The sequence below is a fragment of the Oncorhynchus tshawytscha genome, linkage group LG19, assembly GCF_018296145.1.
Source record: "Oncorhynchus tshawytscha isolate Ot180627B linkage group LG19, Otsh_v2.0, whole genome shotgun sequence".
Classification (NCBI taxonomy): domain Eukaryota; kingdom Metazoa; phylum Chordata; class Actinopteri; order Salmoniformes; family Salmonidae; genus Oncorhynchus; species Oncorhynchus tshawytscha.
Genome location: NC_056447.1, coordinates 20,066,711 through 20,081,693, shown reverse-complemented (window position 1 = coordinate 20,081,693; position 14,983 = coordinate 20,066,711). Strand labels below are relative to the sequence as shown.

At 45.0% G+C, this 14,983-nt stretch overlaps 1 protein-coding gene across 3 annotated transcripts in view; it reads right to left on the bottom strand.

Moving 5' to 3' along the window:
- LOC112219217 (A disintegrin and metalloproteinase with thrombospondin motifs 20-like) overlaps positions 1-14,983 on the bottom strand; it is a 127,608-nt gene that overhangs the window by 44,985 nt on the left and 67,640 nt on the right. For all 3 annotated transcript variants that reach the window (XM_042301440.1, XM_042301441.1, XM_042301442.1), the window contains 10 exons: positions 13,581-13,717; positions 13,106-13,223; positions 11,355-11,450; positions 8,663-8,829; positions 8,399-8,528; positions 4,795-4,921; positions 4,506-4,716; positions 4,063-4,227; positions 3,356-3,526; positions 1,816-2,043 (listed from right to left, as the gene is read on the bottom strand). In XM_042301440.1, the coding sequence (XP_042157374.1) occupies positions 1,816-2,043; positions 3,356-3,526; positions 4,063-4,227; positions 4,506-4,716; positions 4,795-4,921; positions 8,399-8,528; positions 8,663-8,829; positions 11,355-11,450; positions 13,106-13,223; positions 13,581-13,717 (1,550 nt within the window). The remainder of the gene's footprint in view (positions 1-1,815; positions 2,044-3,355; positions 3,527-4,062; positions 4,228-4,505; positions 4,717-4,794; positions 4,922-8,398; positions 8,529-8,662; positions 8,830-11,354; positions 11,451-13,105; positions 13,224-13,580; positions 13,718-14,983) is intronic.

The window sequence follows — 14,983 nt, the reverse complement described above, 5'->3', positions numbered from 1 at the left end:
ACAGCCCCGTCAATGTAGATGTGGACGCGCTCGACCCTCCGTTTCCTGTAGTCCACGATCAGCTCCTTTGTCTTGCTGATGTTGAGGGAAAGGTTGTTGTCTGGGCATCACACTGCCAGGTCTCTGACCTCCTCTCTATAGGTTGTCTCATCGTCGTCGATGATTTAGGTCTACCACTGTCGTGTCAGCAAACTTGATAATGGTGTAGGCTGAGTAGTGGGTGAACAATGAGTACAGGAGGGGACTAAGCACGCACCTTTGAGGGCCCCCGTGTTGGGGGTCAGCGTGGCGGATGTGTTGTTGCATATCCTCACCACCTGGGGGCGGCCCATCAAGAAGTCCAGGATCCAGTTGCAGAGGGAGGTGTTCAGTGTCCTTAGCTTAGTGATGAGCTTGGAGGGCACCATGGTGTTGAATGCTGAGCTGTAGTCAATGAACAGCATTCTCACGTAAGATGTAGGTGTTCCTTTTATCCAAGTTGGTAAAAGGGCAGTGTGGAGTGCAATAGAGATTTGGCCATCTGTAGATCTGTTGGGACAATATGCGTTATTGCAGTGGGTCCAGGGTGTCTGGGATGATGGTGTTGATGTGAGCCATGACCAGCCTTTCAAAGTATTACATGGCTACAGATGTGAGTGCTACGGGGTGATAGTCATTTAGACAGGTTACCTTGGCGTTCTTGGGCAAAATGTACGTGAAAACACTTGCCAGCTGGTCAGCGCATGCTCTGAGTACGCATCCTGATCATCCGTCTGGCCTATGGAGAGCGAGATCACACAGTCGTTCGAAACAGCTGGTGTTCTCACGCATGGTTCAGTGTTGCCCGTGGCTGGGTTTCACTTTGTAATCCATGATAGTTTGCAAGCCCCGCCACATCGGACGAGCGTCAGCGTTTCTTATAAGCGTCCGGGTTAGCGCCCCGCTCCTTGAAAGTGGCAGCTCTAGCCTTTAGCTCAGTGCAGATGTTGTCTGGCTTCTTGTTGGGATATGTACTGTAGGTACGGTCACAGTGAGGGGCGTCAATGACGGCGTCAATGTACTTATTAATGGAGTCGGTGACTGATGTGGTAAACTCCTCAAGTTGGGTCCCAGAATATATTCCAGTCTGTGTTAGCGAAACAGTCCTGTAGCTTAGTATATAAACTCATACTGGTATATAACAACAGTCTTTTTCTACAAACGTTTGAGACACCACTTCAGCCACTTACTCTGTATCTTTAACAAACTGTATGTGTGAATAATTGGTATATCTCTCCGTCTTCATGAAAGACTGCTCCATAAGATTTTCACCGGGTGATATTCTAGCTGCACCCGAGCAAACTCAACAGGAGGACAAAGTAAACATTACCAAGCAGTAAATACCTACAGCAATCAAAAGTATCACTTCTGAGGGGAATGTACGTGTATTTTTTGTCGGAGGGACCACACTTGCGCTAGCCTCCTCTTAGACATGTGAGCTCACCGCCTCTCTGTCAGACATTACTGATAGTCTGAGAGTCATGTTTGAAACCCAAGCCTTGTGTTTAGACCTGGTTTTCATTTGCACTGGAAAACAATGCAAAGCATTAGACAGACAGAAGCATAAACAAGGCTGACAAACTGCTGAGACCAGGATGAGGGAGCGGGTGTGTGAAGCAGGGGTGTGTGTATGAAGCAGGGGTGTGTGTGTGAAGCAGGGGTGTGTGTGTGAAGCAGGGGTGTGTGTGTGAAGCAGGGGTGTGTGCTGCATTCTAGAAACTACTGTACCAGTCTGAGTGCTACTGTATAGGTGAATGTGTATGGGCCTATATAAGGTTGTGTGTGTGCTGTGTTCACCGTGGTCCAGGAGCCGTATCTCCACTGTGTGAAGAGCTGACCAGAGCTGTCAGGGCGGACAGTGCTGTGTTGAGGAGAGGCCCAGGGACACGGTGCCACCTCACAGTCCTGGCTGTCCCTGGGTCTGGATGCAGCATTACACTCCCTGTCATCCACCGTGTCACCATACGCCCCTGACACACACCTCACAGCCCGCATCTGGTAACCATGGGCACACGTCACCGCACACTGCAACAACACACAGGAGAGACACACACAGGGTCAGACAGTAAAACCTTGGCTAGCAGATCCGTGATTACTTCAAGGAAGGAAGGGTGGACGCAGTTGTAACTCAGAGCCCAACTCAGTCTAACTGTAATTGAAGCCTACTACCTCCCCAGATGCCAATCTTCTACCCCAGATCGCTGTGTGTGTGTGTGTGTGTGTGTGTGTGTGTGTGTGTGTGTGTGTGTGTGTGTGTGTGTGTGTGTGTGTGTGTGTGTGTGTGTGTACGTACATTTGGTGTTGAGTTGGTGGAGGAAGTGCTGCAGTATACGTTTATTTGGGCAGTAGATTATGATTACATAGGTATTAACAGACAGATCTATACCAGCTCTGTCAATAGAAGTAGCTGAGTATCCCGCCCGCCAACTCGTTCAGTTGAGTCAATGAATGGTCAAAGACATTCCTTAATTCGCTAAATTGCTCATTCATTTATTTATTTGCTCATTCATTTATTTATTCAATATTTTCAAAATTCAAATCTCCAGACCGGGTGTGCGTATAGTAGAGGTCTTCAAGGGTCTGAGTGGACCAGACATACCCGAGACCCGACTACAACCCAATCGGGTCAGGGTTGGCTCCTGTTTGTCATCAGGTCCCGGGGTCTATGTAATTACAGCTGAGTGGATCAAAATGGACTCAACCACGGCTCTGCATAGCCTACAGCATATTTATTTTACGCTAATAAGGTCAATTAATTGAGTTATGGAAGGCTTAGCAAACATATAAAGACTCGTTAACCAGAAGAGCAACTTGGCTGATAAACATTATTTTGTCACTTGGGTCCAATTGGGTCTGATCTCGGACCAGTTAACCTCAGGCCAGGTCTGATTGCCCTTGGGTCCAACTTCTTGGACTCCTGAAGACCTCTAGCGTATAGACAGAGTATTGGACTAGCAGACTCACAAGGTTTGTGTGTGAGTGTGTGTGTATGGCTCCTTCTAAGGCAGTGGGGAAACCTAACAGCCTGGTGAGTTATGGAGTGGTGTGCTCTGACTTGAGCTGCCATTTCCTCCCTAGCGCTTTCACTCTGCCCTCATATCCTGTCGGAATAAATCTGACCCCACACACAGACAAACACCACCGACACACACTGGGAAAAGGGGATATACTGTATGTACAACTAGACATAAATAACACACACTATAATGTCACATACGCCAACATTAACTATTGCACTCCTATGCACACACTAAGATTCAAACACAGACGCACACCAAGAATCTGATTCTGTCAGACAGACACACACACACACACACACAGATCCATCTGGACTCACCGGTCCCCAGACTCCGACCTGCCAGGAGGCACACTCTGGCAGCTCACAGCTCCCCACAGCCGGAGGCTTAGCGTTCGGGTCACAGAAGTGTTCGCTCAGCTTCTCCTCTCCTACCCCCATGCTACAGGACACCTGCCTGTGCCTCATCCCCTTCCCACACGTCACCAAGCACTGGGAGGGGACACAGAGGGAAAGATGGGGTGTAGGAGAAAGACTAATAAAGTCAAGTTGGTCACAACAAAGAGCCACCGATTTTGGACGTTTGAAATGGTCCAAAAACGAAACAAAAAAAGACAAATGCACAGCACTGGCTCAAACTTGATGAGGCTCAAAGCTGACCCCTTTGAGTTGTTTCTGTTTTAACGGGTCAAAGATCGACGTTCATCCAATTACGGCAAATACCGAAGTGAAACTATGAGATCAGGTTGAATAAAGTCTAAACTTGTTTGTGTGTATGAAGGGAGTGTGTGAGTGGGGAGGGTGATTGTGTGTGTGTGTGAAATGTGTAAAATGTTATCCTCAAAGTGTGTGTGTGCATGTTAGAGCAAATCTGTGTGTTTACATTGATATGCATATAGTTTATAAAGCGTGTATATACAGTATTTATGTGTGTGTTATTATGTGTGTAGGAATGTTTACATAATGTGTGTTTATAGACGTGTTTATGTGTGTGCAGGCGCATGTGTGTGTGTGTGTGTGTCCTGTACCTCGCTCCACTCGCTGGCTGACCAGCCAGGGCAGGCCTGGTCGTTACAGCTCTCGGTGACCAGTCTCAGGGAGTCACTACAGTCCCTGTCCACCAGTCTCCTCCCCAGGTTGTTCATACAGTAGGAGTCCCTGGTACGAGCCCCGCGACCACATGTCTTAGAACACTGCCCACGTCACAACACGTTAGAATCAGCATGAGACTCACCATTCAACTTGTACTGCACCAAACGTATAACATACCCACATTTACCTCCAGTCTATATCATGTCCACTTATAGTAACATGGAAGCAAAAGTCAAGTAACATCTGTCTTGCATGAGGAGACGAGAAATTAAGAGGCTTTTTATCAAGACAATGTGCAATAGCATCACGTAGTGAAAACAAGTATTATAATCATCTTTCACTTAGATGATGTGTGTCTTTGACTGTAGTTTCCACTGACCTGGGACCAGGTGCTGTACTGCCAGCTCTTGAGCAGACAGTCGCCGTGGCAGGCCTCTCTGGCCTGTGGTTTGGGTAGGTCAGAACAGGCCCTCCCCTCCACCCTCTCACTCTGCCTCTTCAGCGAGCTGTACCTCATACACTGCACGTCCAGAGTCCGGTAGCCAGGGCCGCACTTAGCAGAGCACTCACTCTTCCCTGCTATGTGCCACCTGCAACAGGCTATATGGATTAGTGTCTGTTTAACAGATATACAGTGAGTGAGTGTGTGTGTGTGTGTGTGTATCTACCTGAGTTCACAGTCAGTGTTACATGGCTCAGTGGCAGCATTGGGACGGGGTAGAGGCTCACAGCGCTGGTCAGAAACCCCCAGGTGGTCACTCTTCCTCACACACGCTGCCTTGCGCCATCGCTCACCTATATGCACACACACAAGATATTAATTTACCATTTGAGAAATTGACCGAACCCATATGCATTTGGGTGCATAAACCCATTAGGTTGTCCACCCACGGTGCTCAGAATGACAGAAATCACATGTAGATTATGGTAATTCATCTCAACAAAACATGTAGATTTTGGTAATTAATCTCAACAGAACATGTAGATTATGTAATGAAGCAGCCAATAAAACGTCATAAAACACCATTCTAAATAAATAAATAGCGCACCTGATAGCGGTTCCATATGTGACAGAGACGAAGGTCTCTTTTTTATATCATTAAAAAAAAGACTTCACCAGAAAGCATGACTGACAAGCCACAGAGGAATCGAGGATCATTAGCTTCTTTCAAATCACAAGCTCGATAGACCTATGCCTATATGGGAAGCCCAAAATATGGGTAGTGGGCGAGGCAATAGGCTCAGTTGATGATTGAGTTGGGGTTGTCAGTGAAAAGCATCTAAAATATGTGTGAAGATAATGTGTCGAGTGTCATTTCAAATGTTGAGACAAGAAGAAGGGGAGGGGTGTTTGGTGAAGATAAAGGAGTCTCTCCCCAGTCATTCATTGTTTCATTGTATAAAAGTCACCAGTAGTAAAAGTAGCGTTAATCCACATCATTTGGCTACATACATTTCTGTTAATGCATGTATTAATTACAGTAAATTACCGTTCTCATTCCCAGAGTGGAAACGTTGTTTGCAGAGCTCACAACCTGCTAAACTTGTGAGAAACAAATTTGAGTTTATTTCATAACCATCATTTCCAAGATTTGTCTTCTTTTTTTTTTTTTAAATGATCTTTTGTTTGGAGTGCCTCGTGAACATGTGTCTGGTTTCTCTCTCCTGAAAATGTTGAGTGAGCGCCCACGCCTGAGCACCATAGCGCGGAAATGTAGGAAAGTGTTTTAACATCCATTGTGAATGATATATTAAAACTATAGTTCCTCACAGTAAGTCTTTCCAACAATCTCCTCCTCGATAATCACCAATCCTCTGTGTGAAAGAGCAATGGAATTTATAGGCCTACTGCTGCATTGGCCTGTAGGCTACGAGCTCAATGCTCTCATTTCTTTAGCCACCAACGGATCACAGTGTTTCAGCTGTTTCAAGAAAATGCACATATGAAAAGCATAACTGGCACGAAGAATGGTAAAAATGGTAGGATAAATTAAGTAAGCTTCCCCTAAATTGAAAATCACGCACCGCCTATGAATTCTTTATAAAATAATTGCCTATACGTTTCCATGGTAGGATTTTGCCTATAGTCTACTTTGATGCAAGCCTCATAATCTGAAATAAAACATTCAGATTTCCAACAATGAAGTATGTTTTCAAAATGCATCCTGCCTCCAGCTCACATTGTAAAGTGGAGGGTGACACGCTGACAGCCTGTCGTCTTCACTTGAATGGTGAAAGGAACGTGCGCTTTAATTAGTTGAGAAATACTAATAGTAACGTTAGAGGTTTTCAATCGTACACCAAAACAGTTTTGAAACACGCGGTTGGATTTAGAATCGTACAAACAAATATGAACATGTACGTACTCACTACTGTACGTCGCTCTGGATCAGAGCATCTGAGAAACGTCAAAACACTTTTAAAAAAACATGTCGCTCAATCAATGGTCTGACGAAAACCCGTTTTACTACAGCAGCAACCAGCTGAGGCTCTGCAGGAGAAATCCGTCTCAGAAGAGGCTCTGTATGCTGTACGCGTGTGATAGTTGAGTTGGATGAATAAGATACATGACGACTAACAAAAATACACACAGGACAATTGAATTCCACTAAATTATGCAAATTAGACCAATAAGCATAATGGCCAAATGTATTTCCATCTACTGGTATTGCCATCAATTAATAAAAAGCATTATTTTGTAATGCAATTTAGTTTACTGGACATTTTGGCTGGCAAAAGTTGTACACAAAAGTGTCTTTAAAAATAAAATAGGACAACCCTGGTACACGCACACACAGGTAAACTTTGGATTAGATCCCATTTGACTAAAGGATCGACTGCCAAGGAACGCATTTCCCCCTCCTTTACATGTTCTGATCAACTTCCTGTCATTGGGTCCCAGACCAAATGGTCTTAGCCGGGCTGGGATCAAACCATTTCAACCGGATCCTGCTAATGATGCTGTATGCTCTGAGGCAAAGGAAGTATCAGCCCCTGCTTATAGGCTCAGGGGGTGGAAGGTGCACAGCAGGAGTCCACCTAGATTCAGCCGTGGTCTGATATTTCCTTGAGCGGATGGTCGGGGGGCCGGAACATAGTTATAGATAATTTTTACACTGCAGATCGACCACAAGAATGCCAAACAGATTTAGTATTTGTCAAAAACAGAATCATTTCAAACCTCGATAACATGGGATACGATTACGTACCTCTCTATTTATGCATGGGATCACCTGGCAACAGATTTCCTAAATTAAAATCACATTGAGCTCATGTCCTGGTTATTTCACAGATTTTTATGTCCAAGAACATCAATAATGGTTTTGGCCCACAGGCCGCCTAGATTAGATGAGTTTATTAGTCACATGCACAAGGTCGCAGATGTAATCGCAGGGTACAGTGAAACTCTTATGTGCCGAGATCCAACAGGGTAGGTAAAATGTTTTATAATAAACTGAATGAGACAATAATAATATACACTGAGTGTACAAAACATTAAGAACACCTGCTCTTTCCATGACAGACTGACCATGGGAAAGCTGTGATCCCTTATTGATGTCACTTGTTAAAGCCACTTCCGTCAGTGTAGATGAAGGGGAGGAGACAAGTCATAGAAGGACTTTTAAGCCTTGAGACATTAGAGACATGGATTGTGAATGTGTGCCATTCAGGGAGAATGGGCAATGCAAAATATTTAGGTGCCTTTGAACGGGGTATGGTAGTAGGTACCAAGTGCACTGGTTTGTGTCAAGAACTGCAACACTGCTGGGTTTTTCACGCTCAACAGTTTCTGCGTGTTTCAAGAATGGTCCACCACCCAAAGGACATCCAGCCAACTTGACACAACTGTGGGAAGCATTGGAGTCAACATTGGCCAGCATCCCTGTGGAACGCTTTCGACACCTTGTAGAGTCCATGCCCCGACAAATTGAGTCTGTTCTGAGGGCAGAAGTGGAGAGGGTGGTGCAACTCATTAGGAAGGTGTTCTTAATGTTTTGTACACTCAGTGTTTACACATTTACAACTGTAGCAATAATACATGTCCATTGGGGGGTGGGGGCAGGGTAAGTGTCCGTTGGGTGGGAGGCGGGATGTAGAATGTCTATCAGAGGAGCAGCAGGGGGGGGAAGTGAAAAATGAATGAAACAATAGCACAACATAATAATATTTATTCTGTTGGGGAACCCTGATGTACTGGGATGTGATCAACTGGGTCAGCGCAGAGGGGCTGCAAAGACACATGGCTAATTGGGTGGACGACTATGACCTTACCCTGACACATGCGGCTGCACTCCAGCCAGGAGCCCGAGGGGTCCCACACAAACTGTTCCCTGTGCTCCTCGATGGGGATGTTGAACGAGTAGCGCACGTCTGGGTTGTACAGGTTCCCCACACACAGAACCTAGGGCAACAATGAGAAAAAGCTTTGACAATATAGAAGGAGAGATGGGGAAGGAGAGGGGGAGAGAAAGAGCAGAATGTGAGAAAGACGGAAACAAAGAGCGATAGAGACAGAGAGACAGACGTCTGCCTTGCCTGTAGGATGAGTTCCTCCTCAACACGTTCTGTGCAGTTGATGCGCTCCTCTTTGGTGTCTGAGCCGCTGTACTCAATAACAGTTCCCTTGAAGGTGATTTCCCTTTTGAACATGGCCACCACAAAGTTTCCATTCAGGAGAAAGTTAGAATGGCTGTCAGATAAAGCTGAAAGGAAACAAAAAGAGAAAAAAATATATAAATATAAAATATAGCCTCAACACATTTGAGAAAAACTTGTGGGTCTCAGGTTTGGACAATAGTTTGAGGGGGAAAGTAGTATAAACATTCATCGACTTCAAACCAATAATGTTCTGCAATGCCATTGTTGCATGGGGGTAAGTAAAAAAAATTGGTGGCTCCAAATTGCAGTAATTTGGAGCTAGACTGCGTGACTCTCCTTGCCAAATGACATTACAATGCTAACAAAGTAGAACCAAATCCAAAACAATTACATAAAAACAAGCACAAACACAAACGCACACATGCTGAACCAACTCTGATATACACATTAACAACCAAACACCAACTAGCGAACCCCTTCAACATACACACACAAACAAATGATGGTTCTGAGAAATATGCAGTAAACACAATGTAATTACAATGTGAGAGAGCCCATGTTGAAACAATGTGTGTGTGATTAGGTCTCCTGTGGTTCTCGAAAACCCTTTCAGCGATTAGCTTCGCTCACGGTTGGCCATGTGAACTATAATTTTCCTATGCTATGTTAGAAACGTCAATCATCGCTTGCGATCGGTTTTCGAAACATATGGCCCTTATCTTTTAAATCATTGAGAAATAATCTTTCAAATAAAAACAAAGATAAACCTGTAGCAGATTTGAACAGAATCAAACACTGTGTGCCTCCAGTTGATGAACTACACTTCCTCCCCAGTTACGCTCACACAGAGGTGTTCGGGGGACACACTAGATAGATAATGCCGATGTCTTCCGTAAACAAGTGCTGTACGGTGGAGATATGGCCGTGTGGGAACCCTAACCCTATACAATATGTTTTTTTCAAACAATTATTTCAAGCTGATATGAAAGATATGTTCCTTATGTTTCTAAAACCCGGACCGCAAGCGATGCGTGTTAACGTTTAGAGCAAGCGTCGGGGCTCATAACAAAAGGCCCCCAGGAAGAAGATGCCTTCATCAATAGGCGCTAAAGGTAGTTCGCGTTTATGAATGGGCTAGGTCTCCAGTAGGAATGGGTATTTTAAATAATGTCATTCTTTCTGAAATGACAAGGTTTCTGGCGCGGAGAGAGATAAAAAAGTAGCCACGCGGACTCGTGCTAGTTAGACAAGCCTGTGGATGCCACAGGTTATCAACCATCCAACCTGGTAGTGTCTTCAAATCATCAAATCAATGTGAAGAAGCTAGCTAAAATAGCCATCTAGCTAGGCTAAATTAGGCTATTTTGCTATGCTCCCCGTCCTTGTCTACAACAACTCCATTCAGATTAAACAACAGTCTACCCGTCGGTTGCTTGTTGTAGCATCCTCCTTCTCATTTAGCTAATTTAACCCGTAATTTTAATTTAATTTGGCTTTGATTAGAGACCTCCCACTTTACATTGCTTGCTACACACAGAGCCTTTGACTGTAGTGCCACGTTGATTGGCCGACAATAACAACAAGCTACACGTGTGAAACGTGTGAATGCTAAGGTAGGCTGTTGCCGCATTCCTCTGCCCAGGCGTTGCTGATGTATGCCAGATCTTACAATGTCTGGATAGGTATTTTACATATCAACTAACCACATATGTTGTAGCAATCTGGTGCCCAACGGCACAGTCAATGGCGTGGCATGCAAGCATTGGTTGACACATGCAACGTCTGAGCAGGGGGACGCGACATGTCAGATCTTACAACACCTGGATAGATGTTTTAAGTCTCAGTTTACCACATCATGTGTTATATCAATCTGTGAGTCGAAGACACAGTCAAATTATTTGAGGAATACATATTTATTTCAATAGGTAATGAAACATACTTAGTGTTAAAGTACACGATCAAGACAGCAAGGTGTGTATGTTTTTTTTCCGCTATCATAAAAACATCATAAAAACTACTCTCAAAATGTGGTTGTTTTATTAAATTAAGAATTTCAAACACACACACACACACACAACCATGGTCCATCTCATCCAGCCCCTATGTACTTTCATCAGGCCTGATTACACATGCCTCTAATTAGCACCTATTCTACACTCATTCATCATCCTCTCATTCTGCCACTCCGTTTTCTTTCCCAGCTAGCCCTTATGGCCTGACTATGTGGGCCCACACCCCGCCATGCTTCCTCCATATACATTCTGACTGGTATAAATGACCAGCGGTTTGGCATTAGTCCATACTTCCTCACCCCCTTCCTTACCTTGTACCTACAGCTGAGGTCGCTGGTGGGTAACCATGTTCTGACCAATGGCTGCCCTTTGATAGAGGAGGGGAGAATCACATTGACCTATTGTATGGTGCACACCATTTAAAGGGGCAAAAATAAAAATCGCTATAAGCCTCTACAGTTAGAAATTATTTGTCATAAACTGGCTGTGAGTGAGTTGGCCTGGTGTGAGGCACAGTGGCTAACTAGTGACACCATCACACATAAGCACAGGGGACTGAGGTGACATCCAGAACAGTGATCACACACACACATACACATACATACACACACACTCACCGAGGTAGTTGTCATCCTCCGGCTTCCCAGAGTAGCTGACCTGTTTGATATCAATGTTGGTGGCTCCTGCAGGGATCCGAACTACTGTGTTGTAACCTGGATGGAGAGAGAGAGAACGAAAGAGAAAGAGAGAGAACAAAAAGAGAGAGAGAAAGACAGAGAGCGATGTAGTTTACGGTGAGAAAGCTAAGGGCAACCACAACAGTCCCAGTACTCCCAGTACTGAACAGAACAGTCACACCTTGATTTAATGGCTTCACTATGCTGTAGGATTCAGGATCTGTGATCTTCCATGGGAAGGGAAGGCGAGCTCTTACCTCTGGGATTAAAATGTCACACTTGGAAAAATAAGAGGAGCTCTCAAATAACCTTGTAGAAGGTTAATTTCACTCACAGAGGCCCACCCGTGAAATAATATGTAATTACTCCCCGGCCCGGTCCGGCGATTGCCCTGTAATTTCCCTGGGTCTGTGTTCCATGACAGGCCGACATGGGTAGAGAGAAGAGGAGAGAGAGGAGAGGAGAGAAAAGAGGTGAACGGGAAGAGAGTGAAAGAGAGGGAAGAGGTGAACGGGAAGAGAGTGAAAGAGAGGGAAGAGGTGAACGGGAAGAGGGAGGAAGAGAGGGAAGAGGTGAACGGGAAGAGGGAGGAAGAGAGTAGGTTGAAAGGGACAAAGAGAGAGGTGGAAAGAGGGGAGAGAACTAGGAGGATGGAGTTTGAAGACATATTGGAGTGAGGGGAGAGGAGAGGGGTTGGAAGAGAGAGCCGGATTAAAGAGAGGTGAGAGAGGGGGAGAAATGGAGAAGAGAGAGAACGGCATAGGCCACTCAGGGCTAGCACTACTAAAGGTTATCTCTCGTCACACCGACCAGCCGACTGGCCAATCACAACACTCCAACACACAGTTTACTCTGGTACCACAAGAAAAAAGTCTTACAGCATCAACCAAAACCAAAAGAAATGATTTAAAGCAGTTGATAAACAGCAATTGCTGAAGAAGGTTCATGACAAGTCAATTCAAACCCATTCACTTCAGTGCTAAAATCAAACAGCAGCATAAATTTCTCTTCTGTGCTGTTAGGATTTAAGTAGCATGTTAAATTCCCGCTCTAACTGGTGAAGACAGCTTAAGCACATAGGTACAAGGAGTAGGTGAACTGAGTAAACCGCAGACCAGGTCCCCCTTAGAGAAAGCCACAGCACCTCCACAGGCCCTCGAAGCCCCCGAAACAACCATTGACCACACACACAATCGAATGTAACCGCAGGGCGACCGCAGAATGTAAACACAGTCCTAAAGGAACAACACCCCTGTGCACCCTGGGATAGCTGAGCCTGGCTGGAGAGAGGGAGGAGGGAGAGAGAGGGTGTGGTTACACATGCTTGGCCCAGGACTCCTCGGTACAGACACAAGCGGAGGAAAGGACAGATAGAGACAAAGAGAAGCGAAGAACAAAACTAATATTGAGTAAACTTGACCGGAGCCACACCTATGGTAATTTCTATTTTGTTATTTTGCAGCTCAGACTTTAAGGTGATTGGATGTAATTAGCGATTGGCCTGGGATGAGATATCATACCAAAAGTTATGTCATAATTCTGTGGTCATTTGTGCAGTATTCAAGTGTCAAATAGTTTACAAGCGTATTGTAATTCACCTGTTCATCGACAATTGTTATTGTGAACAGTGTGCAATACCTTCTTAAGTATTTTGGAATACAGGGAAACAGAAGAAAGGCAGCCAGGCTTACCATACTCGGCGTCGTTGAAGGTCCCAGCGAGGGTTTTGCAGGAGGAGTTGTCCCCTCCACACACTCCACACTTGTCGTTCTTCGCCTTGGAGTTCAACACATGGTCACAGCCTGCTTGCTGTGGAAACGCCACAGAGACGCACCAATCAGACAGAGGGTCACACAGACACACACCAATCAGACATGGGGTCACACCAAGGGCTATCTCTGTCATCGGTAGTCACAAACCTGCACTAAAAATAGATGTTACCCTCAACCCGACATCCACAAAACTACAGCTTTCTCTTTGAGGAGGCAAAAATGGTGTGTGTGTGTGTGTGTGTGTGTGTGTGCGTACTCTGATACAGAAGGTCAGCATCAGCAACATGTCACAACATTATAAGCGATATGCTGATATAGACAGACACAGCTGAGAGAACATATAAGTGTGTCGCTGTGCTTGATACACAGTGTTGACGTAAGGGAGTACAGCTACCCGACAGAGGCCTTGAACGCAGATGTCGTAGGTGTCTGGGCCACATGGTGTGCCGTCGATGACGCGGTCCTTCAGCTGATAGTAGGCCATCGTCCCGGTAACCCGACAGAAGAGCTTGCACCGATCCTTCATTAGAACTACAGAGGGAGGAAAGATAGAAAGAATACTCCATAGTTTGTTTTTTCTTCTATGTGACATATTATAGTGAAACACATAAAAACAACAGTATTTTACAGTATAAGCCTACTGTTAGCAAGTCAACCATTTTTTAAATTTATTATCCACAATAATACCGCTATTTACATTTTTGCTAGGGTCAGCAGTTAGCTTTGCTGAAATACCAACATTTCTATCAGTTATTTAGAAATATTCCACTCTGCTTGACAGCAATTTGGACTCTGTGCTTGGTCAGTTTGCTTGTTTAACATTGTATTGTGACAGCTTGAAGTTACTTCTTCGAAATCATCAACACTGCGCCAAAGCCCTGTCTCCTTTGCCAAACGGCATCTTGTCCAGCAGAGCCAGCCATCACAATAATTATAACAACGCATGAGGTATAGAAGAGGGAAGCTATCCAGGAGCATCATGTGGTAGTATTGAATGTTTCTATAGTGTTGATTACATTCATCCGTCTGTTCCTATCCAGACTATGCTAAGCGTTGAGGGAAAGAACACACTGACAGAATCTGCCTCTACGGAGTCAAAAGCAAACAGTAGAGTTAGTCTATTTACCAGGACAAGATGGGCATTGTGGGTATGGAGACAGAAGCACCAGAGACATGTTTTACTTATGTCATCCTGAAAAATATTGACTAATAATCCCTTTTAGCCCTCATTTAGGCATGGTGGACTTTCTGACGGTTTACTTAAATCCGGTTCCGTCTGGTTCTTTGAGATCTGTGAGGGGCCATCAAGAAGTGTCTATAGGGGTAGTATAGTATAATGGTACCACATAATGTAGTGCCTCCATTACAAACTATAACAGATGCCAAGGTGTTCTCATGGTTGAACTGCTAGTGCAGTGTGCCCTAGCACAAATAATACATGGAGTTTTATATGCCAATCACCATATTCTTATCGGCAGACTCAGTAGCCTCGGTTTTTCGGATGACTGCCTTGCCTGGTTCACCAATTACTTTGCAGACAGAGTTCAGTGTGTCAAATCGGAGGGCATGCTGTCCGGTCCTCTGGCAGTCTCTATGGGGGTGCCACAGGGTTCAATCCTCGGGCCGACTCTTTTCTCTGTATATATCAATGATGTTGCTCTTGCTGCGGGCGATTCCCTGATCCACCTCTACGCAGACGACACCATTCTATATACTTCCGGCCCGTCCTTGGACACTGTGCTATCTAACCTCCAAACGAGCTTCAATGCCATACAACACTCCTTCCGTGGCCTCCAA